Here is a 27695-nt window from a genome sequence, read left to right as displayed (position 1 = left end):
TTTGAGATTGATGATGATTCAAAACAAGTGACAATTATTACTGTACTTTCAATCGTACAAGAAAAGAGCTATGAAGTTTTGGTACAAATTTATAAATGAGAAATGGAGGTGATTAGAGAACCTTATCATGTTCATTTCTGGGGTAAGTTTTGCGGGGAAACTACCGAGGCTCGGAAGTGGATCGTTGCCGTTATATCCGGTGCTAAAGGAACGATTTTGGTGCAACCACTATTCATTAAAAAAGGGTTAACGATTTAAAGGGTTTGTGGCGAACAAATGTATGAAGTACCGTACTGGAATGAGCATCTTTCCTGTTTTATAGCAGCTTGAGGACCGTTTTTCCATTATTAGTATTACGATATTGCAACAATTGAGAAGTCTACCGAGCGAGAGCTCGCTATGAACGAGTATCATGGCCTCTAGGAAGCGCCAGGAACAATGTTCTATTGGGTATTTACAAGGCTTGATATTCCAGCATCCTTGAATCCTGCCACGAAGAATTTGTCCACAGCTTGAAGTCATGATTTATGAAGTGGAATAGCTTTGAAGCCAAATGGCCGGGGATTTTGCCATGCTCTTTCGTTCCGGCACATTCGTCCAGTATCAAGTCCAATCAAGTCCAATCAAGTCCAATTAAGTCCCTCATTATTCATGCTTCTGTTCATCTTTTCCTGGTTCAATCTGCGTGCATCTGTTCTATCTCGATGAATCCAATTTTTCATCTGATAATTAGTAATCGTTGCGGGCGTTGAAACTGGCTTAATGAAGTCAAAGTCAAGCATGCAGTGGGCATTTGAGAAGGATACACGAGCCAACATCGACGTCGAAGTTTCGGCAGGAAAAGATAAGCTCTGACTGAGCTGATTCTGAATTATAATCCGAATACTTGTCTGGATGATCATGATCTTATCGTCTGGTCATTGCAATAATTTGGTAATTCTCCACTTCCTCGTCTAACTACTCACACAGTAATCGAGTCTCCTCAATCGTGTAAGATCATTAGCGAATCACGTCCAGCATCACTTTCTCTTACGCTATACATTGATCTTCAACGCATGGTTTCTACATTGCCAGTAGAATCAGAAACTGGCGAACATAGAAGCTTTAATCTGGCCCATGATTTTACAGGGTGGCAGAAGCCGTTTTGCATACCTAAGTTCATTCAAAGCCGCCGACTTTCGTAACCACTTCATGCATTGCAAAACAAACAAGCTGACACATGCTAAGTGTACAAGAAAGCAGCTATTAATAATTATCTTTTCTCCTATATCTTTTCCAATCTCCACCTGAAAGCGATAGAAGGTAGCGAGAACGATGGAACTTGACCCCGCCGTCGCCCTCCTACCAAAACTTTCCAAAAAAAAGAAAATGTCAAAAGAAAAAACATACAACAGTGGGGATTCGCTGGTGGTCACCCACCCAACTACTAATCCACCGATCTGAAGCTTGTGTATGGCAGAGCGGACGGGATGCCCAATTCTCTTCAGTCTATGGTCGTATGTGACAGGTGCATGGATTTTGGAGCCTATATTTTGTTGTGGTGTTGAGGTCTACATGGTGAGAAGATGGTGATGGAAAGGGGAATTGTAGAAGGGGATATTACCGGGGTTTAGTTCAAGATCTCAACGCTGAAAGATATAGTGTAAGATAGCAAGTCAGACTGTATCGAAGGGAGATAGTCAAGGAGAATCTGGATGGGTAGCCACTTTTTGGAGCAAGACTGGACTGCGGCATAAAACGATGCTATAATCACAGATACCCTCAGATCCGTTGAAGCCCAAGCAAAACGTATAGAACAGAGGATAAAATACCAAATTGGAGAAACTTGTACATGGGATACCAACACAGTAGCACAGAGTCAAGCCTCCGCCGACGGGAAGGGAAAGACCGAACTTACAATGGTAGATCATAGATCCTGTAACCCTTATTGAATTATGTTTCAAGCCCAGAATACCAGCTTCACAACACCCGTCAAACGCCTCATCGAACGACTCTCCAATCTACAGTCCAACAAGCATGGAACTCTCATTGCTCGTAGGCCCAGAATATATATATAAAAACTCTACTCTCTCTTGCTGTTCCTTTCGCTATCTCTCTCTTGAGGTTGCACAAGGAAATCTCTCACCTCATACTTTCCTTATTCTCGGTAAATTCCATCCACGAAAAAGCAAAATCAAACATACATTGACATGTCGGTATGTGAATCATCAAAAAATGTGGGAAAGAGTTTTGAAGATCGTGTATTCCCTAGGAAATCTGAATAGATCGTTGACATTAACTATCAAGAAAATCCATAGATATTCATGATTCGTGATTCTAGCTATCCCCAAAAAGAACATGATACATATTGTTCCATTCACCCCAGTGAATACCAACCCTACCCTCCTTCCCCCTTCACCGTACCCCCCTACTATCCAAACCTCCTAACCCCACAAATCCTCAAACCTTCCATAAAAAGACCTCTCTAAACATACATACGCACACAAGCAACAACAACCCCTTCGGCACGCGTCGAGCATATTTCTAGGACCAAAGTTTGCGTCGCAAAGCCAAACCATTGTAACCTCTTTCCCGCATCCAAATCCGTACGCAAGGTACGCAAGCAATTGTCTTCGCAATCTCACATACATTTACTTGATCGATTGCAGCATGAGACTAGGAAAAGACGACACTCATAAACATAAAATCTTAGGTAAAATCACATTAAACGACAGTAAAAACACATCTCAACGACAAAAGAAATACTCAGGGGAGAGCACAAACAAAAGCAGCAGAATCGCGCAAAACACTATCCATAATTCATAGGAATAAGAGCAAAAATAGGACAGACCATCGCGACGACGATTGATTATTCCCTATTTCAATGTCATCCAGTAGGTGCCCAGGCAGATGTTGAAGAAGCTTCTGCTTTCCCTTAGCAAGATTTTATATACTACTCCCGTTCGTGAAAATTGCGTGATCATGTCTGTATCCGCAGTGAATGCTGGCTGTGGTCCATTACTCATAGTCATTGTTGCGGATAGAATGTCTTATTTAAAGAGAGCATAGAATCATGCTGCGCTGGTACTACCAGATTTCCACTCATCAACGCAATTCTTTCTCCTCTCAACATCCAGTCTTGACACAGCACACGAATCAGCCTTATAGGAACTTCAAAGTAGAGCCTAGTACACCATACCAAGCATCATCACCAGGAAAAATCAGATATAGTTCATAATTTCGTATTGGTCCTCCACATCTATTAGAAACCCGCACAGTCTGTATCAGTCTCTCTACCGCAAATGTATGCGAACCCCATCATCCGCCATCATCATCAAGCCCTCATGAACCCACCCTTCTCCCCCTTTCTTTAACTCCTTATTCAGTCTTAACAGCAACGTCCTTGCTCACACCATCCGCCTCCGCCGTATTAATCTTCTTTCCCGTCTTTGCGATCTTCTCCAACACGGTATCGAATTCCAATTCCGGCTTTCCGATGACCGTTGCGGTTTGACCTTCGAGGTTGACTTCGTATGCGCGGACACCTATTCTCTCAGTTAGTGATCTTCTTTTTTGCTAAGATTACAATCGAGGTGGTTAATAGATATGCGACACCAAGCTGCGCAAAGCTCATATGTTCCATGCGCGAAGCCAAAGAGGAGAGTGAGGTATCAGAGAGCAAGAAAACAAAACAAACTCACCATCCAATTTCTTCAAAACTCTATCAACAGCCCCAGAGCATCCTCCACAGCTCATCGAAATATTGAACTTGTATGTATGTTCGCCCTCCTCTGCGATCAAAGTAGCTGGTGTGTTTACTCCGGTGTCTGCCATTGTGTCTGATTGTTGTAATTTTCTGTTCTTATCGTACTTCCGAGTGATGTATTGAAGAATAAATGCTAATTCGTAGATGCAGGCAGTTATGGTGAGGTAAAGTAAGGGATCAAATGTATTATTGTATCGAAAGTAACAAGAGAAAGAGGATGCGACGACGGATCCTTATAATACTTTCGAGGCTGCGGAAAGGCTGAGGGCCCACCTGCACTGATAACGCAATGCGCTCGCTTAGAAATCACAAAGCCGATGGACCCTGGCCTGGCGCCAAACAAGGATGAAACTTGCTCAGAACAGATCATTCATTCACTGGCTGAGTCGAGTGGTCATCACACACACGGGGATTATGGAATAGAGTTCCATCACGGACAGATATTGCTTTTTCGGTGGTGTGAGATATTATGGGATATTATGAGCATGTTTTTCAAGGGGTCGAATCCGCTTTCCTAATAGAAATATTGATAATTTAATGTTCGGAGCGGGTATCACAGGAGACAACTGGCAAGAAGGTTTATTCAAGACCGCTTTAGGTTGAAGCTATTTGATTACACAATTGCCTCTTCTGAACACGCAGCACAACCTACAACAAGCAGTCGTGAATGCAGGTACAATATTTGTGCGCACTGATATCACAGGTCCGAGTAATATGCATCTGTTTTGCACTGAAGATCATACTCTTCACTTTGAAATTGCTATCTAGCTGTAATATACAGACGTAAATGATTCCATCTAAGTCAAACCAGCCATTTCTTCATCGTCGTCCGCATCTTCAACACGTGGCTGCCTATGATCCCCATCATGTCCCTCTGAATGATTCAATGCAGATATTGGATCATTGTCGTCCTCCTCAGATTCGGTGTTGTCCCGGAAATTTTCTGGTGTTCTCCAAAAGCCAAGATATTGCAAGATTCTTGAAGCTGCAGAAAGTGATGGTCCTCGTGGTCGTTCTGCTGATCCTTCTTCAGCATCTTCCTCCAGTTCCCCTTCCGGTAATCCTTCTGCAAAATTCCTTAATCGTTCAAGTGCCTCTTCTTCATTCTCTAATTCATCGCCACCACCGATTTCATCACCCCCTTCTCTACGGCTGCGGAATGCTTCTAGTCCTGGAAATCCTGGCATGAGTCGTGCGAGAGCCGCGAGCGGATCATTAAATCTATCTTCAACGGGTTCGTGCTCATTTCCTAGAGTTCTTCTTTGAGATGGGTAGGAGATGGTATTCGAATAAGGTGGCAATGGATCTGAATCCGAATTGTTGCTTCTATGGAGGAGCTTCGATGGGACGAGACTCATCAGATCTGGTTGGTTTTCCAAATAAACAAACCTAACAACATCGAGATCTAGTTCCCTAACGTCCGATAGCAGGGGGGTTTCTGATAAATCGGGCTTATCAATTGTATGCGCAATTTCCATGAGTAATGCAGTAGACTCGGTAGTATTCCAAAGATCTTTTGTTTGGAGAATATATAATTTCGTGAAGAAAGTATCAGAAGCAGTTGGTGGTTGGGTTCCCCAAATTGACGGAGGTGCGTCAAGGTTTAGTTCTTGGAATAGTTGACAAAATAGCCAAGGTACCTGTTGCATAGATTCTGATAGAAGACTTCTACATTTCACCGCGTCCTTAAGTTGTTGCGCAGCCAGAGCAAATGATGGCTTGGCGTAATTTATTGTGTTTTCCCACTCGGGTATATTTCGACTGGCGGCAAAGTCCAAAAGCCACTGAAACTCATGTGCACGTAAAGCAAGATGGTGTATCATCCATCTCATGCAATATGGATCAGTTTCGGGATCCAAACTCAAGAGCAGTTTTGCCCATTCAAAAGCAGTTCGATAAGTTCCCTTCATAATGAGAGATTTTATGTAGTGATATCCAGCCAACCAAAGTTCTCGATTCTCTGGTCTACTAAAATCTAATCGAGCTTTGCCTTTGGCCAATTTAGTACCAAAGGATGATAAAGATATCCGACCAAATGTAAAAAGAGCTCTTTCGACAAGATCCGATGCTAGAGAATGGTCCCCTTGATTCTTTGCAATCTTGCTGACTTGGAGAAGGAGTGAAATATTGTACGCTGTCGTTGGTCAGTTAAAAGCTATGTGAAGTATAGATTGTACTCACGATATCTCACTATGAATCTGATAAGATTTTGCGGATCACCCATTTCAACCAGACCATTAAACGTTTCCTGCACAGCTTGGTATGATTGATCATGCACAAACCTGTATTCTATGGTGCCGTCAACAACATCCTGGTTTTCGACGACTTCCATCGTTAATCCACCCGAGCTAGATTTTGGCCACTCATTCTTCCCCTGGATGAAGAGGTTACGCCGCAAGGTAAGCTCTGGAAGCCCTTTGCCAGGTGGATGGTGTCCCTTCAAGACCGTCTCTAAATCCATTTCTTGATTATGTTGTCTTCTTCTGGCTCCACGGCCAGTAGGTCCCCCAGGATCTTCATTTGGCTCTGTAGCAGCTCGTCCAAACAAGCTTCGCATTTCGTTTGCAACTTTAAGATGCTGCGTGTTGATACCCAAGAGAAAACAAACTCTTTCATATTCTTCATCCACTTCGATTGAACTCGTCATATTTGTGGCATTTGGTTTCTTCAAATTTAACTCTTTTAAAGCTTGATCGATATCATCCAAATCGTTCTTCGGTTTAGCTTCAGCTGCTTTTACGGGGTCTTTCCCTTTTCCAGCATTTTTTGCCTTCTTCTTCTTCTTCTTTGACTTTTTGGGTTTCTTCGCTGTCACAATTGGTGTGGGTTCGATCAGTTCGTCTTCCGCTGACTCTTCTTCTTCCTCGACACCCTTCGACTCGTCATCGTCTTCCAAATCTTCTAACGCCGCGAAATTCGCAAACAAGCTGGGTTTTGATTGTGAAGACTGCGGCTCTTCATCGGATTCTTCTTCTTCTTCTTCTTCTTCTTCTTCTTCTTCTTCTTCTTCTTCTTCTTCTGCCGCTTCCTCTTGAGCTTGAAGTTTGGCTTGTTGTTGCAGCTCGCGCTGTTGTTGTAACTTTCGTAATTGCCTACTCGACATGATGAGGGAGGGTGGGGAGTTGTTATTGGAATGATCCCAATGGATATCAAGGTGTATGCGTAGAAGTATGAGAACAAGAATGGCAATGAATATGAATGTGGATGTGGATGTGGATGTGAATGTGAATGTGCAAGAATTGACCAAAACAAAGTAGCGGTCCTATTCTATTCTAGAATCTTTCATCGGTTCCAATAAAAATTGAACGGGGAATGACGCATTTGATTCACTTACCTACATTTCATAGTCTCGAGCTAGTGGGGTTGATAGACTGGTGGACCGATGGTGGACCACCATGATCGATAGAGATTGCTTACCTTGCTTACCTTGCTTACCTAATTACTTGATTGGTCATGTTTCGGGTTGAGCAGAGAGCAGGATCCATTTTACTGCTGGCAAGACCTCGCAGACTCTGATACACAGACCCAGTGAGAAGGGAGGTAGGTAGTACTTGTATATAGTAGTACCTGCTGGTAATTCACCTTGTACTTTCTCAACCATATAATAAGAATTTCTAGCAATTACCTACCCAGTATGTTATATTGATAAAGAGGTATACTAGGTAGTCAGTCGTCTTTTTGGTCTTTTTGGACTTTATTAATATTTCTACCATTTCTACCATTTCTACCTTTTCTACCTTTTCTACCTTTTCTACCTTTTCTCTACCCGCAACCATTATCATTCTCTCAATTGCCGTAATATCAATCACTACCTTACAACTCCTCCATCCATACTCCGTCCGCCCAACCACCCACCCCTCTCACGGTCCTGGCAATATCCGGGGTACTACCAAAGCGTTATCTCGGAGATCAAGCTTAGCTAAACCCCCCAGGAACTCAAAACTTTGGAATTTCTTACATACTAGAAATCTTCATTTCCAATGCGTCGAGTAGCACTAAAAGCGATTCGCACGGCGAGACAATTACCGGCTCTTCGTAGCACCCGTGGAAGCATTTTTCAACCTTCGAACTATGTTCTAAGTGCACGATATTCTTCCGGTAGAGCTCCCATTCCCAAATCATCAGCATCATCAGCTTCACCACTTCAAACTTCCGTCATCCCAGCCTCGATGTATTGGCGAAGGTTCGGTCTGGCGTTCGTTTCAGGCTTGGTGGGATATGGCGCGTGGTATGCATACAACGAAGACGGAACTCTCACTCAAGAAGCCAGTCCAACTTCATCAGTACAACAATCCCGCGGCTTCTCAACTAGCACAATCTATTCGAAGCCGATCGGGCCCGAAGAGACCGCGGATGCTAGAAAGGCTGTAATTGTCGGCGCAGAAGGTCTTTATACTGACACAATTGAAGGTCCAATTTCAAAGGATACCGACGATTCTGGAAGAAAAGTTTTAGAGATGTTAACACCTGAGCAAGCAACTTCAAAATTGAGAAGAAATGAGGAATCTTATTTTGTCGGTCGTGGCAAAGGAGTTGTGCGATACGATGTCGTTCAAATCCCAAGCAATGACCCAATCGAGGATGATCATTCTGAAAAGATTATTGAAACCAACGAAGCAATTGCCGGACAATCACCCTCGGATTGGATGTTTTGGGGTGTATTCGATGGACACTCGTATGTTTCTATTCCAATTTACAACCACACTCACTAACATCTTAACAGAGGATGGACTACTTCTGCGAAATTACGACAAGTATTGATCAATTATGTCGCTAGAGAACTCAATTCTACCTACCAAGCCTCTCCAAACCCTTCCACCGAAGCCATTGAAGCTGCGATGAAGACCGGCTTCACTCGACTCGACAATGAGATTGTACATGAAAGTGCGCAAAAAGTAATGAAAGGCAATTCGAAATTGGTCGCGGCAGAACTGTTAGCTCCAGCGTTATCAGGATCTTGCGCGCTCCTTTCCTTCTATGATACCAACACCGGACTCTTGCGCGTCGCATGCACGGGTGATTCACGCGCAATCTTAGGAAGACGAAGTGATAGTGGAAAATGGACTGCTAAAGCTTTGTCAATCGATCAAACTGGTAGCAACCAAGATGAAGAAGCTAGGATGAGGAAATTACATCCCGGAGAGGATCACGTCATTAGAAATGGTCGTGTCTTGGGAGGTCTTGAGCCAACTCGCGCATTCGGCGACGCAACTTATAAATGGACTCGTCAAGTTTCAGAGAGACTAAAGGAATCTTTCTTTGGAAGAACACCATCTAGCCTTCTTAGAACCCCACCGTACGTCACTGCGGAACCTGTAGTAACAACTACCAAGATTCAACCGGAGAGTGGAGACTTTGTTGTGATGGCTACGGATGGACTCTGGGAGATGCTCTCAAACGAAGAAGTAGTCGGCTTGGTTGGACAATGGATTGATAAACATTCAGCCGATTCAAATGGAAATTCCGCAAGTTCATGGACAAAAATGTTTACAGCGTCGCAAAAAGGACTACCTGTAGAAACGAGTAAAGATGATGGTAGTAGTGGCCAAAAAGCCCCAATTCGACAGCGTCAATGGGGTGTCACTGAAAGCGATAGATTTGTTGTTGAGGACAAAAATGTAGCCACACACTTGGTACGAAATGCATTAGGCGGAAAGGATAAGGATATGGTTTGCGCTTTACTGTCACTACCTGCCCCTTATTCTAGAAGATACCGGTATGTTGCGCTCTCTACGCCGTTGATCCCAAGAACCATGCTAACAAATTTATAGTGATGATCTTACAGTAGAAGTCATCTTCTTCGGCAACGGACCAAAATCTGGCGATATTATTGTCAACAAGGAAGCAAGCGCGAGCGCAAACAACGTCAAGCCCAAACTATAAGATAACTTTAGATTCAAAGAGAAAGACTATTTCTACTTTTCAGCGTGTATTATTAAGCATTTAGCTTTTATATTGGATTTCAGGAAGGACAAAGGGAATGATTGGTATGGATGGATGGTGGTAATATACCCAGCGTACTGGTCAGTGAGTTTCAAAAGACTCGAAGTCATGAAGGACTTAAACTATTGTCAGCTATAATTGCGAATGGTATATGAACTCTTTGGAGCATTTTCATGGTGCTAATGTTGTGAGTATTCAAATGTGGATATGAATATGAGCATGTCCCTACTGGCTGTTAGAAACTTGTTAAGAGAGGCTCAAAGAGTTCGACAGAGAAGTATTCTCTTGATTTCACTGTCAATTGTGCTCAGGTACCTTGCTGGCTATGACTTTTCGGGCCGATGTATCTATCTGTTTACTGGGAACTATTTGTTAGTAGCAAATGTCTGACATCCAGTATCCAGCGACAAGAGAGACAGAGCGATCTCAAATGCTGATTGTCAGACTCCGGAGATGTCCTCATTGGCTTATACTTGAGTACCCGATGAATTCGTTTTTACTTCATCTTCTCTCGTCAAAATCTGATGATTGTTTGTTTTCAAGCAAAGCATGCAGTTGTCACAGATGTGGCGGATGCTACAAGGATGGTTTAGGGCACAAACTTTTACTGCGTCAATTGACTCGAAAGCGAATAATCTTGATTCTTCTGGAATTTAATTTAATGTTTTTTAAAAGTTGAAAATTCGAAACTTCGCAAGGGTGATTCCGAACTCATTTGGCCATGCGACAATCTTATCCCCCCTTCTGACTCTGCTTGACTCTTCTTTCTTCCAACTCCTGCAAAAACTCTTCCTTTTTCCTGTCCCTCAGGGTGATGATGTGCTTATCAAGACGCTCTTTCTGTTGACTAGCAACATAGTTATAATATCTGTTCCTTTCTTTCGAATCATGAGGTCTTCTTCCCAATTCCTTCATCGACTTCTCTTTCACGCGTTCAATCAGGACTTTGACCCGCTTATATTTCTCAAAGGTAAGATTCAGCGCCTCCAATTGATTGAAAATCGTCGGAACATTGATCGAACCCACATCTGCTTCATTCTCATCAACGCTTAAAACCTGCTGGAACTTTGCCATCAAAGTTTCGGTTTGTCCATTGGCATCCTTGAGTGATATATCTATGTATATGATCAACTCTCTCATCGTTTCATCATAGCCCCCCCAATTTTTGTCTTTAGTTCTACCTCGACTAAATCGTTCAAAGAATTGGTACGCGGAGGGAAAATCATAATTATCCCATTCCCACTTTTTTGCTTCTTTGGTCATACCGGACTCGGCTTTCCTAAATGCCTTTTCAAGATCTTTCCTATCTCTAACGGCCGAGTCGACAATGTTCGAAAATACATCTTTCATCCTCCATATATTTCTCATCCTTAGCTTTAATCGTTTGTAGTGACTGATCCAAATTGTGCCCACTTTTCTACAATCTTCTAGATTTAGATCGGCACGTTCATCTCCAGGCTTCACTTTGGCGAGTTCTTCCCTGAGATGATCTGTTTCTCGCTGGAAGGTACCTATATAAACATCTATGAACTTTGAAAACCCCTCAATAGCTTCGGAGATTGTCCATGCCTGTTCTCGAACTTTTCGAATCTTGGTGCTTAGTGCTGGAGAATTTTTTGACAGTTCTGGCAGACCCTCTCTTAGTCTGCTAAGTCCATATCGTGAATCGATATATGCATCTTTCAAGACATGAAGCTGAGGACTGATATCCAGATTTGCGAGATCATTTAATGGACTGACTAACTCGTAGGGCTCGAGTTGTTGTGGAATGTGAAAACCGTCGTGATTATCATGTCCGTGTGTGAATTGTTTCTTTTCGCGCCGAAAGTCTTGCTCTCTCTCGTAAACATTTTCATCTTCTCCTTCCTGCAGAAAGTCTTGCTCTCCGCCGTGGGTATATTCATTTTCTCTTTCGTACCCAGGACTTTTCCCCAAGGAGACACGAATATCAATGACGCGGACAATAAGGGCAGTTGCGTAGATAAGAATAATCACCTTGATGAGTCTTCTCACGGAAATGCGATGGTGAACCGCGGTAATGAATTCAGACCATAAAGTTGGTATGATGGCTATTCTCTGTCGCCATGAGGTCTGATCTCTTGGTATTTCCATTCTTTGTGGTAAGACGGGGAAGGAAACTCTTTTTCGTGGGCTCGAAGTTATGACTTTGGAGGCCCGTCGAGTGCTTGATTGTGAGGTTCTGGGGGATTGGGGGGATTCGGGAGGAGTGAAGAAGGTTAGGCGACGAGGGGAAGAACTATTGCTGCCAATTGTAGACATGGTGTTTGAGAGTTTGTTCATCTGTAAGATTTACAGGATAGGTTCATGATTTGTGATGGGGAGGAAATGGGAGAGATTTTTGCTTTGAGAGAATATGAAGGTCTTTATGGGGCTTTTTTATCCGGATTGGGTGATCTAGCGATACTTCTTTAAGCTATTTCATTAATGTGTAACAACTTGATAAAGGTTCAGATCTCTTATTTGATATCAGAAATACTTTGACTCTGGGGTTGAGTTGTATTCAAGAATCCTTTGTCTTCACTATTCTTGATTGAACACTAACTGCAATGTACGTGCAACAAAGATAGATGGTATGTTTTGCGTTTACGACTAACCATCTGCCATAATCAAACAAAGGAAAGCGTTGCGGTCTACAGTATAGCACGATCACAGCAAGAAAAAAATCCTCCCACAGAATTTTTTGGAAGTTTTCGAAAACCACAACGCCGCCAGCCATGGACCCTCGACAAAGTCGCAATGTTCCTAAATATGGCGCCTGGTCAGAGAACCCCCAAATATCAGGACTTACACCCCTCGCCCCTCTTTTCCCCAAACCAAACATGGATCCTGAAGAAATTGTTCTCCGGAATCGAATTGAAGATTTCCAACGAGAGCAATTTGATGGATTCACCGCTCGGGAATTGGCGGATATGGATGTTATCACTGACAGGCAATTGAAAGAGTCTACTCTGGATAATCCCATCATGCCGCTTTTTCAACAGCAGAGATGGGAAATACAACCTCATCAGCCGGATTTGACGAGAGATCATATGTATCCGCTGATAATCGATGGGGTGCAGAGGGGCGATTGGTCAATGCATAATCCGTTGGTGTATGAGAAAATGAAGCCGGTTTTGCAATTGGCGAGTAGGACTATAATGAGCATGTATACATTACCGTGGGTAGGAACTGATCTGCTGTGAAGCATCTGAAGTTATTGAATAAGGCTGATTTAGATAATAGTTCGCAGCTCTGATATTCGGTCAAAGAGTTCCGATAAATCTAGCGAGGATTCGTCCAAAAGATGAAGTGCCGGATAATTTGGTCGCATTTTTGCCATACCATATCACAGATTACAGTGTCATTCGAAAGAAAATGGAGCAGGTATTCGAAGATCTAGAAAAGAACTGGAACTGCAAATTCGGCTTCATGTCACCCGATGAAGATCCTCGCGGTCCAGAATATCCCATTGATCCAGAAGACGAGCTTCCAGATAGTGTATATGGGCTTACCGTAACAAATTATCAATACATGGAGTATCACGAAGCGGAAGATAAAGAATGGCAGATTTATGTATGGCTTGCTTATTCGAGGTTACAATCATTGTTTAGAAATGATCTGACTACTTCGGAGAGGAAAATGGTGGAATGGGCTACTGCTATTACGCTTGTGCATGAGATTATTCATGCGATTAATTTTGTTTGCCCGAGGATTGATGGGACGAGAGTGCAGAATCCGGATGATGAGAATCCGCCGTGGTTTTTTGATGAGGAACCGTTGGCTGAAGCGGGGTTTAGCTTTGAGGTTGCTGTAAGGTTTTTTTCTTCTTTTCGAAATTGGGAGCTTGAGGACTAATTATGGTGGCTTTAGTTGAATGGCGGGACAGTCCGTTCTTTTACGACGGCGGTAAAAGGGATGCCATATGGGCATTGGTTTGAGACGGTGTGGCCGTCGGTAGAGAGTCAGGATCTTTGTGGTTCGAAGAGTATCACGTTAATGAACCCCGGACCTTTTGATTACCAAGAAAAATTCCCAATACCAGCTTCTTTCTATGAAGACATGCAGCAAAGAGAGTTTTGGGATTATACGGTACATAGATTCGGACACAAATTATTTCACTACCGATCAATCAACCATGGCGTTCGTCTCAACTTCAACATCTATACAAAGAACCGAACGCCGATAAAATTTAGAGATATATCAACTATACGTATAGGTCCGGTTACTCCTGAACTAGGCCATGATAATCAAATCCTGAGAGAGAGATGGAAAAGTGTCCATGCAATATTGGGTGCGCAAGGCGAAACCGAAGAGGGCAAAATCGCTTTAAGGTTCGGAATGTCCCTATTGCAAAGTTCCAAAATCGAGAGGTCGTTCTGGACGTATGAAGAAACGCAGCGGAGAGGTGTCGCTGCGATATTTGAACATCTCAGTAAACAGAGCGTCTCGGAAGAAGAACGACTCTCTGATTTTACGCACTTGATTGGATTTATGTGGACGATTGTCCAGAATCACAAAATTAAAATCGACGCTCTCTTAAAATCAGGTCAAGCTGATATTCCGCAAATCCAGGTTCCTTCGGAAGAACGTCGAAGAGCTTTACTTGCGTGGAATAGAGGAACATCCATTTTTGTAAATCAATGTTTGAAAGAATTTCCCAACGCTTCAGAAGATCACAGATTCCAACTTTCGACTCTGAGACTGAGTCTCGAGATCCTGCGCTTGCAGCTCTTTTCTCCGAACCTCCGCGTCGAGACGATTAAATCTGGACCTAATTTCATAGAGCTGGCTTTGTTACTCCATCTGCAGGTTGCATTTCTCAAAGGTGATAGGGTTTTGTGTCGGGATCATGTGAAGAAGATTAGGGAGATAGAGGGATGTTCAATCTTTGCATTTTTGTGTACGTTGTGGATAGATACGGTTATCTATGAGGGATCTGAGACGGATTTGGAGAGGGTAAAGGGTATGAGAGAATTTGAGGCGATGGGAAAGTGGTGGAGAGAGTTATCGGAGAAGAGTAGTGAGGGAGAGTGGAAGGAGATGTTTAGGATTTGGGAGGAGGTGAGGAAGGATGCGGAGCGGACACTTAGGAGCGCGCATCATATGTAGGTGGTTAGGGTATACTGAGGAGCACATGACATCAATGAATCTCATTATTACCGAATGTCCTATCATATGAGAGTAATGGCTCGAAAGGCTTCATGACGGCGGATACGAATGCTTTGAGTAACTACATTATGTGATATCAGATGTATCTCACCACTGAATTCATGATCACAAACCACGTATAGGCTTCAGCTATCCTGTAATACATAATGATATGTCATATCATAAAAGTTAAGATATTCAAACCTCCCAAAGACCCTGATAAGATGACATGGAATGAACGTTCCAAAAAACTCACATATAATGAAATTTAGTAAATACTCCAGAATATTTGAATGCATCCAATTAATTTGAACAATATAATCATTTCCAAGAACTGAACTCGATATGAACAGTCGAGAGTATCTCGTTATTTACCTTGACTTTATATTATAAGATAATTCAATAGAATAAAGTATTGTAAATACCCGATATTGAATTGGACAATCAAGAGTATTCGAATATTTCTATTGACTTCGATAATTACTGATATCTCATTGTCTAGCTTGACTTTATACTTTGAAATGCAGTTTAAAAATGAAGCGTTCTGAATACCTGATCTCATTTTGGACAATTGAGGGTATTCGAATGTTTCTATCGGCGTCATACTACTGAATGTACTAGATATTTTGGGATAATTGGATATATGTGATGGGTTTGAATATTAAAAATGTTTTCATAACTGAAATCGATTTGAAGAACCGAGGATTCATCAACGTGCGATTCGCTTTTAGAATTTCAAATGAGATAGATATTTCAAGTGATTTCATTTTATGGGGGAGGTTTGAGTAATGAGAATGTGTTGAAGATTGGATTCGATTTGGAGAATCAGGGATATATCAATTTGTCATATGGTTTCATGACATAGAATGCATTGGATATCTTAGGACAATTGGACATATGTGAAGAATTTAAATAACGAGAGTTTCTCGAAAGCTGGAATCTACTTGGACAATTGAGAATGTCTAAATGTGTTATTCAATTTCATAGGATTAAGTGCATTAAATAAATTGAGATAATCAAATACGTGTAAGGAGTTTGAAAAATGAGAAAATGTCAAAAACCAGCTTTGATTTGAACAATTGAGACTATCTGAATATATTACCTAGTCTACAACTTCAAGTGTACTAGATACTGTAAAATAATCGACCACATATGTCGGATTTCCATGATAAAATTAGTTCAATCTGTCAATTGATTCAAACAATCAAGATGGATCATTCTCACTATTCAGTTTGATTATTATAAGTCTTTTAGTGCATGGAAGAATGATGTAATGTCCCTCGAGATCTAGACACTCCAATAACTTTATCTGTCGCTTAGAGTGAGGGAGCCGAGAAATGATAAACAAACCATAAGTATGAAAGCTTAGCAACTTTCTTTGGTTCATCTATGTAGTATATTATGCTAATAGTTGTTTATATGGTTTATTGATGATTTATTTGTTGTTTTGGAGTGTCAGAATGACCAAATGTGTTTCTGGGAACTCGAGAATGACTAATTTGATGTCGTTAAGCTCTAAATTTCAACAAACTTTATTGTATTTTCCCGTTTTATTGTATTTTTAGAACTTCAATAGCATTTTAATGGTAAACGGAATGTATTATGCAACAAAATCGACATGTGCTGGCCTAATCTATGGCATTGAAGTGCGATTTAGGATAGCTTATAGTCACAAAAGAGTTATTTGTGATGATTTCACTTTCAAGCCAGGTGTCACAAGGTTGATTATCGAATTAAGCGTTTTATTCTCATAAATAAACCATTCCAAGCAGTGAAACCACAAATTAACCCCCTTCCACACCATCCCACCACAAAATGGACAATAACCACCCCCAAGCCGCTCCTAGCGCACAACCAGCGTTTTGCCAACTCCCAGGTCATATAAACATCCAAGCCGCACCTCTTCCCCCCTACCCCCTCTACTATCTCGGCCTCCCAGTCCCCCAATTCACAACCCTCACCCAAACCAACGCCTGGATCAACCACCCCATCCTCCACCCCAATTTTGACCCTCACCCCCTCCCTGATGATCACCCAGCCGTTCCCTATCCAGCTGAGCCTGGCATGCAATGGCTAGGCTACATAGCTCCTTCTGCCGGCCGCTATATCCCAATGGATAACCCCGCGCATTGTACAAATCCATACGATATCAATGGAGCACGTGGATTCCCTCCACACACCCCTCCAGCACATCCGGTATATCCTCCTCCTATCCTCCCCCCTCAAATCACCTACCAACGACCAGCTAGCCATCTAGCTCCAGCTTTACGCCCCCACCATCCTCCTCCACATGATTCTCGCTTCGCACCCCCTCCTCCTGTCGGTTACCTTGCTGGTGGTCTCCCAGGCCTTCAAAACAGCCTTCTAAATACCAGTCATGGTCTAAATGGCCCCCCTATCGCCAATTCAATGGCTAATTTGGCCGTTACTGGCTACCGTGACGAGAACAATCTGGTAGCGATGGAGAATCAGCGAATCTTGAGGCAGATTGATATTCCGGATGAACCAGAGAGGATGGAGGAATTCTGTGAGGGAACCAGGAGAGAAGCGGAGAGACTGCGGCCTATTTGGGAGATGGAGCAAGGTAGTGGTGCTTTGAGTAGTTTTGGTCCTATGAGTGCAAATACCGGGGGTAGTAGTGGGGAATGGGGTGACGGAGAGGTTAGAGATAGTGGGGAGGAAGAGGATAGCCTCAGTGAGAGTGACATTGATTACGACGGATAAAGCCTTTTTTTCTGGTGTTTTTGTGCTTTGAGCACTTTAATGTGTACCCTGAGATCATTTTTCATGTTATTAAAAGGAAAGTAGACTCTGGAAAGGGATTAGGCCGCATTAATAGCTTTATTATATACAGAATATTCTTTGAAGCTATGAATGATGAACTACAGGGCAGTTCTGTGGGTGAAAGTATATACAAGAAAACGCTTCTTCTCCTCAAATAGATAAGTTAAGAAGTATGCCTATTTCAATACTGACCACACCAGCCCGTTCCAGCAAGTAAATGAAAAGAATAATAAACCTATACATGTGATTAGATTCTACACATTCTCTTGGAGAGAATAGGACTTACGCTTGGTAACCCATTGAAAAATGGCACATCCATTCCACCATACTCATCGATCATTACATTCCTACAACTCAACACATCCGTCACCATCGATCCAGCTTCAAATCCCACATTCTTCATCTCAACCGTGTAATCTTCTGCACTCTCACCAATATTGTTCAGCACCATTAGAGTCATGCATTTTCCATCTCCCTTCCGAAATGCAACATTATGTGGGTCTGAGTAGGCGACTTGGGTTTGATCAGTCGCATATGTATCTGAGCGTGCTATTGCCAGATAACGTATAGCATTTAATTGCTTGACTAGAACATAAAGTGGGGAGCTGTTATCATAGCCTGTAGGCCATATTGGCTCACGATCATAAGGATCAGTTGCGCCTTGGAAATGTTGTTCTTGACCTTGATAGATTATTGGTATGCCATCGGCTAAGATCGTGTATGTGATGATATTTCTAGCCAATGTAAGATCACTAGTATAATTCCCAAAGCGGGGTTGATCGTGGTTCTCAGTGAAGGATCCGAGAAGTGTTGTGTCTTTACATCGATAATTTTGGGACTGCAGTTGCCCTATTAAGTTTTCTGACGTTGCGGAGGTGTTGGAAAAGAATTTTGTGAGTTGGTAATACGATGCGTACGAAAGTAGTCCATCCATGTAGTCTTGGTAAGGACATAGATAATCTACATCTCCATCTGCTACTTCGCCCACACAATAAACACCAGCTGCTTCATTGAATAAAGGCCAGAAATCTTTTTCCACATGTCTAACAGTGTCTACTCTCAATCCATCAATTGAGTAATTTGATACTAGTGACTTGACCCAAGTAGTGAAGAGATCTCGAACATCTTGTCTAGTAGTGTTTAGATCTGGCAATGGATACTTCTCCGTTCCAAGTTCGCATAGTTCGACATTCGTCTGATTTTTGTAGTCGTTAATAAAGCAGACATCATGAAAGTATTTGCTATCGTTAAATGGATTCATGATGCTGAAATCGACACTATGCGCAGTATCATCAGATCCCATATGGTTCGCCACGACATCAACCATCAAGTACTGCCATAATTAGCTATCTTTATATATCCTCACATTTTATTGAATCTTACCATTCCTCGATCATGAAGTGCGTCAGCTAATGCTTTCAGATCCGATGCGTCTCCAAAGTGACTGTTTAGACCATACAAATTCTGAGCCGAATACCCGTGAAAACCTCGACCTGGATCCGCGACTTGTTCGACAACTGGTGATATCCAAATTGCCGTGAATCCCATATCCTAGTAGAGTATTAGTACCTAAGACTTTACTATTGCATGGCTGCACCTCTCCTCTCATACCTGGATATAGTCAAGCTTGTTGATTATGCCTTGCCATGTCCCACCACAATATCCCCTAGTTTGAGAAGGGCAATCCGTAGTATTTGTAACATCTGTTCTAGCGAAGCGATCTGTAAGTACTTGGTAGATTGAACGAGTCCTCCATTCATCAGGTGTCGCTGATTTAACGTCGTTCAAAGAAGCAATGCCTAGCAAGGCGCCTAACAACATTTTAGAAGAAAACATTTTCCGGCTTTTCTTCTATCACGAAAATTAAGATGAATGAAAATTCTCGTGAGAAGAACGGTTTAATAAACGTTTACTAAATCATTTGCAATGTCGTTGAATAGGCAGTACAGCAGGAATTATCGTGAAGAAGTACTTGCAACAAATGTGCCTGGTACAAATGTCAAGCACGGAATGAAAGCTCACAGGAAACATCACAGGAAGGCGACCATGAGCAGCCGATCTAGTAACCTTAAGCAGGTAGATTTTTGATTAAAGGCACGAGTAAATCCTTTCGGAAGGTTGCAGTGTACCTTTGCCCCAAATGGGAAGGTTACAGAAACATGGTTGGTGATCCTTTTGCGGACGACCCACCTCAAGCGATCTGCGGGAAACCAACAGACCTGCACATCACAAATTCTCCATTAGAAATGTTGTTGTCACAGCTTATTTTTGAGAATAGGTATCCATGCTCGAATATCTGTGACAATGATCAATCGGTCCGATGAGAACTGAATGTTGCGGACGTCACGAGTGTAGTATTGTAGTTCAATTGCATATCCGTCGTTGAAGACTGCAGGAAGCAGGAGCGGAAATGGATTATGCTAAGAATGTTTCAGACAACATTTCAATGATTGAAATTAGTATTTGTTCTATTCATATGCGTCTTGAGCGTCATGTAACTTGACAAAATCGAGAAAGCAACGAAATGCAGATACATCGTTACGCATTGGGGGATGAAAATTCTTCTCAAGCTCCCTGCTCACTCTGAGGTGTTGATGCAGAAGAAGAAACCTTATCTGGAAAGGATTTTTGATCTTTTCGATTGGAAATGTAGCTACTGAGAGATATCGGAAACACCCTTTCTTGTTTCTTGAATGATTTTCTCGGCTGGCATTACGCTTTTAATCAGCCCAACCCCAGTACCGGAATATGCAACCATCCTGCCATGTGAGCCCCAAGCCTTATCACCATCTTTCAACTCTTTCTTATACAAACGAACATTTTCATCGTCTGACATTCCAGCTTTCTCGTCTTCATGGCCTTTATTGAGTAAAGCGCGACCATCATATTGTGTTGGCCATCCCACTGTTGTCTTCAATCGGTCGCATAAAGTAGACCTTCCGGTACTAAGACCACCATCTACTGCTTTTACAAGCTCCCTTTGCCAGCCTTGAGGAATGCCTGATTCTTCAGCCGCTAGAAATCTGGTACCCATCACAGCTCCTGTTGCTCCCAAACACATTGCAGCAGCAACACCTCGTCCATCCATGATTCCGCCCGCTGCAAGTAGTGGTATGGAATACAATTCCGATTCTCTATCTTTAAGTGCATCTGCAACTTCAGGAAGCAATGAGATGACACTGGCTGATCGAGCTAGACCGTGGCCACCAGCATCGGAACCTTGAATGACCAGTACATCAGGTCTCGCCGTATCCACAACATCCAAGGCTTCCTTGACAGTACCAACCTGTACCCAGATTGAAACATTTCCATGACTGATAGATCTAAGTTCTTGAGCCCATTCTTTCAAGTCTTCCGTTCTTTTCGGTGCGTAAAGCCATACCGCTGAAGGTTTGTGTTTTCTTGTAGCTTCAACAGCGACATTGATTTTACAGCCCCAATTCTGGAAGCCAATCCCAATAGGAAGACGATCAAATGTCTCTATTTTCGAAGGTTTCCGACTAGCAGCTTCAAACAATGACCTCGTAACGGTAAGCTTTTGATGGAGATCCGCCCCATCGTTACCCCCTGCAAGGAATCCTATACCACCCGCCAGACTCACATTTGTCGCGAGAGCAGGCGTGGCAGCACCCAACATTGGCGCTGACACGATCAATGGATATTTAATCCATGGAAAAGCCTCTAACATACGTCGCCTAGCTATTTGTAAGGACATTGATGACATTTTGATGGTTTAGATATCTGTCGCGTGGTTTGTTGCTTTAGACTTTGCCTTTCGATAGCATCATGTATGATTTGTGTCTGAATCAAGGTTGGGAGTTTCGAAAGTTAATAATTAACAGTAGAATCACAAATCCCGTTATTACGTTCTATGATTTAAAGAGGAAGAGAATTCAGTCTCCTGCACGCAGTTAAACCCTTCAGATGATGCTTCAATGAATCTGAGAAGCAGGGTACTCATGTGCTTACTAATCTGGCAAAAGGATCAGACGCGTAGATGTCACGGGGATGTCACGGGCCGTGATACCCGCAGTTTAGCATTCGAATCTTCAATACATTCTTCCGAAGTCACCCGGTGTCCCGTTGCATTGATAAACATTGATAACGTCCCGGAAAGTTAAGATGGACAACTCCCCGGAGATGCTTCAACCCCTGGTGGATATTGTACATAAAGGATCAGGATGCAATATCTTCATGTCAGCGGTATCCCTCACTCGGCTCCCAAAACATGCCACTGTTTGTCGTGATAAACCAATTACAATCGAGGTATATGTATGATTACAATGCAATACGATGAAATCAGGTCAGAAAATTTTCATGGTCACGACAGGGGAATGTTCTACTGACAGAAGTTTGTAATCATGGTGCTCGAGGTGGAATTCATACATAAGGATCTTGGGGCCAGTATGTCCAGAATGTTTGGATGTCTAGAATCATCGATACCGGAAAACAGTCACACAATCTACTGGATAATCGAAATCTTACGATGTCACTCACACCTCAGCAAATCGACATCATAAAGGCCACAGTGCCTGTGGTCCAAGAGTATGGAACTACCATTACTACCACCTTTTACAAAAACGTTCTCGACGCGAATCCAGCACTAAATAACATCTTCAACCAAACAAACCAAAAGAATGGAGCTCAACCACGTGCTCTGTCAGGTGCTCTCGCTGCTTATGCTGCCAATATTGATAACCTCGCTGTACTCTCGGATGCAGTGGAAAGAATATGTCAAAAGCATGCCTCATTATTTATCCGACCAGAACACTATCCCATCGTTGGAAAATACCTCCTGGAAGCCATGGGCCAGGTACTTGGCGCAGCATTGACGCCAGAAATCCTAGACGCGTGGACGACTGCCTACAACCAGTTGGCCCAGATTATGATTGATAGAGAAGCGCAATTATATCGAGAAGCTGGCGAATGGAAAGAATGGAGAGACTTCAAGATCGCCAAGAAAGTCAAGGAATCCAGTATTATCACCTCTTTCTACCTAGAACCCGTGGACGGAAAACCTCTCCCTCTTTTCAAACCGGGCCAGTACATCTCAGTTCAGGTTCATGTACCAGACTTCGGGTATCTGCAATCCAGACAATACTCGTTAAGTGATCGTCCAAATGAGAAATACTACCGCATCAGTGTGAAACGTGAGGATGCCGTTGTCTTACCAGAAGTCAATACACCAGTTGAAGCAGGTGTGATTTCAAACACTCTCCACGATTCAAAGAATGAGGGTGATACCGTCCAGGTATCTCCACCCCAGGGAGAATTCTTTCTCGATCTGCAAAAGAACGTCGACTCTCCCGTAGTGTTAATTTCCGCCGGAGTTGGCCTCACACCCATGGTATCGATACTCAACACATTGGTAGAAAAAAGAAGCACGCGGCTAATATCATATATCCACGCAGCACGCAGCAAAGAAGTTGACGCATTCCATGCCCATATCCAAGAGATCGCTTCATCGCATTCGAATATCAGATCCTGGGTTTTTGTCAAGAATCTACCAGCGGATGATTATGGGCATCCAGTTAAGGATCTAGCGGGACGAATGGACCTATCGAAAGTTAAGGCTGATGCGTTGCATTTGGATGATTCCTCGACAGTCTATTTCATTTGTGGTCCGGGGGGTTTTATGGATGATATGAGTAAGACTTTGCAGACATCTGGAGTGAGCGAAGATAGGATTAAGTTGGAGGTGTTCGGGACGGGAGAAGCTCAGTGAGGGATCATAGTCGTAATGGATGATGTATAGATGATGGGAAGTGTATATAGAAGATCTCCAGAAGTTTGAACTCCACTAATATTCAAGATACCAAGAAAAATATTCTTACAGTCAATTGCCGCAAGATTTCCTCGCTCATATCTATAATTCAGGAAATACATAGTCTTCCGTCTATAATACTTGCGATCTACGATACATTTGATTTAATAGTTTCACAGTCCCAAGACTTTATGGAGGTAGGTTTTTTGAGTCATTATCTCAGACACGGTAAGTTCTCACATCGAAGTAATAAGTTTCAGAGTAGTCGATCTCCATTCAAACGAGCTAATGGAGTTTAAGGATCTACCACAATAACTCGTTGAGAGTCTCACTTGGGTAGGTATTATAGTCTTGTAATAGACATACAATTGTAAAAGAGTTTGAGACAAGTGGGGTATATTATCTTTGGGAATTGCTTTATGTTCCGATTGATTGAGGTTCTACGTAAGGGTATGTATTTGGAATAATTCTAGAAGATAGATGGACGAATATATAATCCAGATCTGTAGCATTAACAATTCCACACCTCTTCCATACCTACGAGAATGATCCCTCCAGCGCAATTGTTTTTGTCCCGCTCCCCTAACTCCCCGCAATAACCGGACGCGCATCATCTGTAGGAGGTAATTGACCATGATCTGGAAGTGTTGATTTATTTGTTATCGGAGTTTCATATTTAATAAAGATTGAAATTTGAGTCAATCGCTAGAGTATATAAAGATTTTCCCAGGACTGGCCTTGATGCGGAAACATATGTTTTAAAATATCATTGTTGACGAGACTTGTATTTGCCATCCGCAGCCAAACATCTGATGATATGAGTATGAATGAGCCCGAAAAACAAACGCAGGATGCTCAATTCTCAAACACCAGTACCGATACCGAATCTCACTCCCAGACTCCACCCCCCAATCCAACAAATCCCGAACCCCCTCCGGATGGGGGATTCACAGCTTGGCTGCACGTTTTTCTCACGCATCTCGTCTTTTTCAATAGTTGGGGTTTCGCAAACAGTTATGGGATTTTTCAGGAATACTATTCCGTCAGTCTAGCTCAAACTTCTTCATCCATCGCTTGGATCGGCAGCGTTCAAGTGTTTCTCCTATTATTCGTCGGAGTGATAGGTGGTCGAGCGTCAGATGCTGGCCATTTCAATCTCGTCTTTAGAATTGGTGTATTCCTACAATTACTGGGTGTCTTTATGACATCCTTATGTAAGAGCTACTGGCAGGTATTTCTGGCTCATGCGGTCTGTGTTGGTTTAGGGAATGGATTGTCGTTTTGTCCTGCTCTGTCTGTTTTGTCGACGTATTTTAAGAGGAATAGGGTGTTAGCCGTGGGTCTTGCAGCGGCGGGAGGAGCAAGTGGAGGTTTAGTGTATCCGGCTGCCGTGCATGTACTGATTGGAAAAGTTGGGTTCGCGTGGACGTTGAGAATCGTAGGGTTCATTATGTTTACAGCTCATATCCCTTCACTTCTTTTCTTTAAACCAAGATTACCTCCTTACAAAGCGGGTGCGTTTGTAGAATGGGCGGCATTCAAAGAACCTGCATATACCTTTTTTACCATGGGAATGTTCCTGAATTACTGGGGTCTGTATTTCGCTTTTTTCTATCTGGGAACATTCGCTCGCGACCGCTTGGGCGTTACGACTGAAACCTCTGTCAATCTCCTAATGATTTTAAATGGGATTGGAATCATCGGACGCATTATCCCAAACCTCATCGGAGATCGGATCACTGGACCCTTCAACATCCTCACCCCATTCAGTTTTGCAGCATGCATTTTAGTTTATTGTTGGGCGGCTGTCGATTCAATAAGTGGAATAAATGCTTTTGCCATTATATATGGATTTATTGCAGCTGCCTTGCAGGCGCTTCTTCCGGCTACTGCTACAACATTGACGGCAGATCCAAAGAAAACGGGGGTGAGGTTGGGTATGATTTTCAGTGTTGTTAGCTTTGCGTGTTTGACTGGGCCACCGATTTCCGGTGCGCTGATTCAGGTTGGAGGAGGAAGTTATCTTTATGCGCAGATCTTTGCTGGAACGTCGATTGCGCTGAGTGGATTGTGTCTTGTAGCTTCGAGGGTATCGAAGTCTGGATGGAATTGGGTTAAGGCCTAGGTCTCTTCCTACGTGAATGAATGGAATTCGGAATGATCAATTGATGCCACTTTCAAAATAGCGTTTGATAAGATTTTGATAAGGCAGTAAATAGATAGAGTAGGATCAACTAGACGACTGAATTGTTGCTCATTTGTGAAGAAGTGACAAACGAAGCTTCGGTGAATGCCGAGGATTAACCTTTGGTCGCATCTAAATTACGTAATGCACATGCAGCAAATCGTCTCCACCATAGCTCTGCCATGTCAGAGCATCAAATGGGTCTCAAAATGTGATCACTCAAGAAGGTAGGGAAAATTTTCGTTTCTCTATCTCAGCTGTTTGTTATCTTCGTTGGGAAATTCTCTAGCTGCCATGACAGACTCACCATTGAAGCGTAAACGCTCTCGAATAGCCTGCGAACCTTGTCGTGACCGCAAAAGAAGATGTGACGGCGGTCAACCATGTGATTCTTGTGTTCGATTCGAATACGAGTGTCAATACAAGAACTATTCCGGACATAGCAAAAGACCTAGACACAATCATGAGCAATCATCATTGTCGGCTCCCGCGAAAGCAGAATCCTTACCTCCTCCATCAATAGAAGCTAATTCCGGTGCAACTTTTGCCCGGCAATTGGCGCTGAAAATTGATCCTCAGAATGCACCGAGATTGAATCTGTTTTCATGGAATATTGGAGAGAGGTATAGCAATACCAGATCTAAGCGGGTTTCAACATTATCAACGGAAGATATATCGAGCACGGGCATCGTGGATGAATTGTCTGCGTTCTACTTTGAAAAGGTGGACATTTGTTACAATTTCATTGATCGGGCAAAATTCTTTCAAAGATGGAAGGTTCGACAACTTGTCAAGAACGAGAGAAAGCCATTTGATGCAATCTTGTTTGGGGTGACGGCACTTGGAAGTCTGTTTTCTAATCGGGTTGCACCTTTCTTAGAACTTCAGCTTGTTGAATCTGCGCGGTCAATTCTAGATGAATATTCCGGAGAAACACCAACAACAGAAACAATCACAGGTCAACTTCTTAGGGTTGTCTATTTGCGTATGACTGCATCACCTCATGTCGCATGGATGTCTAGTTGTACGTTGATGCACATGATTGAAGCAGCAGGTCTTCATATCCCGACTACCACAAATGATCCTTCAATACAACCAGCAGTAGACAGCAATTCAGAGTTACAATGGAGACTATTAGGTGTAGCACAGCATCTAAATACTTGGATCTCCTTTGATCTTGGACGGTCTAGGGTAGTACTCCAAGGAGGAGTGCCTTCGGTCCTCCCATATCTGAATCACCAAGATTCAACGAAAGAGCTTCTTAGCTTATTGCCCATGTCCGAAGCTTTGGATCCAATTAACCAGCAAAATGCATCTAACCTCGAATCTGCATTTGTGCAAGTCTTGGATAGCAGTCACATACAGCCGCCATCAGTAATGGCTCAATGTAATCTGATGCTCTGCATCTACCGACGTCTTCGCGCTTTGAATCTCACTGTCTCTTCGGAACTCTTAGACCGAGCTCTGACGCTTATGAGTAAAGCTTTACGCTGTGCTAGAGATATGGTCAGAACAAATTGTCCCTGGCATCATATGGCTAACGTACCGTTCCAAATAATCTGCACACTCCTCGCTATCGACAACCGAAGTTCATTATCGAGACTCGGAGACGCAATGAAGACTCTTGGGGAAGTATCAACCGCATATGATACGAGTGTAATGAGAGAAGCATACAAAACTGCTCGATTACTAGTTTTGCTTTCTCAAAAAAGGAAAGAGGATGATACGAAGATGCTTAGTGAAGTCATGAAGGCTGATCCACTACCACCTGTTGACCCTACAATGGATAGAAGTAGCAGTCAAACGCTACAGGATATCGGGTATGGTGATCCGTGGTTGGAATCACTTCTTGCGGATATACCAGGACTAGAAGACATCGAAACACAGTTCTCGATGCCTAATACGTCATGGACATTCCAAGGTTCAAATGCGTAAGGGTAGTTGCAAAAGAAAAGGACAACCTACATAGAGATAAAGATTTCTCGAACCACAAAAGAAGGCAAGTGGCTGCAGTACAAAAGATGTTCCCATTAGCAATATTGAATAGCAAATTGGAACATCAAGAACAACCCATTTCTTTCTATCTATCTTCTCGCAAATCACGCAGATTACACATCCAAATTGGA

General features: G+C 42.7%; 11 protein-coding genes across 11 annotated transcripts; 6 read left to right on the top strand and 5 right to left on the bottom strand.

Moving 5' to 3' along the window:
• Nucleotides 1–3357: 3357 nt before the first annotated feature.
• On the bottom strand, nucleotides 3358–3813 carry EAE97_009322 (uncharacterized protein; the record flags this gene model as incomplete). The annotated part of the gene is made up of 2 exons (XM_038879837.1): nucleotides 3358–3524; nucleotides 3681–3813. The coding sequence occupies 2 exons, from the start codon at nucleotides 3811–3813 to the stop codon at nucleotides 3358–3360; spliced, it is 300 nt and encodes a 99-aa protein (XP_038729393.1).
• Nucleotides 3814–4423: 610 nt separating this feature from the next.
• EAE97_009321 (uncharacterized protein) lies at nucleotides 4424–6848 on the bottom strand (the record flags this gene model as incomplete). Its single annotated transcript, XM_038879836.1, has 2 exons — nucleotides 4424–5879; nucleotides 5927–6848. 2 exons carry the CDS (start codon nucleotides 6846–6848, stop codon nucleotides 4543–4545), a joined length of 2259 nt encoding a protein of 752 aa, XP_038729392.1. The 3' UTR covers nucleotides 4424–4542.
• An 877-nt stretch (nucleotides 6849–7725) lies between these two features.
• EAE97_009320 (uncharacterized protein) lies at nucleotides 7726–9628 on the top strand (the record flags this gene model as incomplete). Its single annotated transcript, XM_038879835.1, has 3 exons — nucleotides 7726–8420; nucleotides 8469–9461; nucleotides 9517–9628. 3 exons carry the CDS (start codon nucleotides 7726–7728, stop codon nucleotides 9626–9628), a joined length of 1800 nt encoding a protein of 599 aa, XP_038729391.1.
• Nucleotides 9629–10420: 792 nt separating this feature from the next.
• Nucleotides 10421–11968, bottom strand: EAE97_009319 (uncharacterized protein; the record flags this gene model as incomplete). The annotated part of the gene is made up of 1 exon (XM_038879834.1): nucleotides 10421–11968. One exon carries the CDS (start codon nucleotides 11966–11968, stop codon nucleotides 10421–10423), a length of 1548 nt encoding a protein of 515 aa, XP_038729390.1.
• Nucleotides 11969–12423: 455 nt separating this feature from the next.
• EAE97_009318 (uncharacterized protein) lies at nucleotides 12424–14797 on the top strand (the record flags this gene model as incomplete). Its single annotated transcript, XM_038879833.1, has 3 exons — nucleotides 12424–12870; nucleotides 12932–13498; nucleotides 13559–14797. 3 exons carry the CDS (start codon nucleotides 12424–12426, stop codon nucleotides 14795–14797), a joined length of 2253 nt encoding a protein of 750 aa, XP_038729389.1.
• Nucleotides 14798–16651: 1854 nt separating this feature from the next.
• Nucleotides 16652–17560, top strand: EAE97_009317 (uncharacterized protein; the record flags this gene model as incomplete). Its single annotated transcript, XM_038879832.1, has 1 exon — nucleotides 16652–17560. The coding sequence occupies one exon, from the start codon at nucleotides 16652–16654 to the stop codon at nucleotides 17558–17560; it is 909 nt and encodes a 302-aa protein (XP_038729388.1).
• A 46-nt stretch (nucleotides 17561–17606) lies between these two features.
• Nucleotides 17607–19456, bottom strand: EAE97_009316 (uncharacterized protein; the record flags this gene model as incomplete). The annotated part of the gene is made up of 4 exons (XM_038879831.1): nucleotides 17607–17855; nucleotides 17907–18953; nucleotides 19004–19171; nucleotides 19232–19456. The coding sequence occupies 4 exons, from the start codon at nucleotides 19454–19456 to the stop codon at nucleotides 17802–17804; spliced, it is 1494 nt and encodes a 497-aa protein (XP_038729387.1). The 3' UTR covers nucleotides 17607–17801.
• Nucleotides 19457–20273: 817 nt separating this feature from the next.
• Nucleotides 20274–21344, bottom strand: EAE97_009315 (uncharacterized protein; the record flags this gene model as incomplete). The annotated part of the gene is made up of 1 exon (XM_038879830.1): nucleotides 20274–21344. The coding sequence occupies one exon, from the start codon at nucleotides 21342–21344 to the stop codon at nucleotides 20274–20276; it is 1071 nt and encodes a 356-aa protein (XP_038729386.1).
• Nucleotides 21345–22106: 762 nt separating this feature from the next.
• On the top strand, nucleotides 22107–23345 carry EAE97_009314 (uncharacterized protein; the record flags this gene model as incomplete). Its single annotated transcript, XM_038879829.1, has 1 exon — nucleotides 22107–23345. The coding sequence occupies one exon, from the start codon at nucleotides 22107–22109 to the stop codon at nucleotides 23343–23345; it is 1239 nt and encodes a 412-aa protein (XP_038729385.1).
• An 862-nt stretch (nucleotides 23346–24207) lies between these two features.
• Nucleotides 24208–25509, top strand: EAE97_009313 (uncharacterized protein; the record flags this gene model as incomplete). The annotated part of the gene is made up of 1 exon (XM_038879828.1): nucleotides 24208–25509. One exon carries the CDS (start codon nucleotides 24208–24210, stop codon nucleotides 25507–25509), a length of 1302 nt encoding a protein of 433 aa, XP_038729384.1.
• A 354-nt stretch (nucleotides 25510–25863) lies between these two features.
• EAE97_009312 (uncharacterized protein) lies at nucleotides 25864–27504 on the top strand (the record flags this gene model as incomplete). The annotated part of the gene is made up of 1 exon (XM_038879827.1): nucleotides 25864–27504. The coding sequence occupies one exon, from the start codon at nucleotides 25864–25866 to the stop codon at nucleotides 27502–27504; it is 1641 nt and encodes a 546-aa protein (XP_038729383.1).
• Between the last annotated feature and the right edge of the window lie 191 nt (nucleotides 27505–27695).

Source organism: Botrytis byssoidea (assembly GCF_014898295.1).
Source record: "Botrytis byssoidea strain MUCL 94 chromosome Unknown BBYS_021, whole genome shotgun sequence".
In the NCBI taxonomy this organism is placed as follows: Eukaryota; Fungi; Ascomycota; class Leotiomycetes; order Helotiales; family Sclerotiniaceae; genus Botrytis; species Botrytis byssoidea.
The sequence above is the reverse complement of the archived record's forward strand: the minus strand, read 5'-3'. Positions and strand labels throughout refer to the sequence as shown.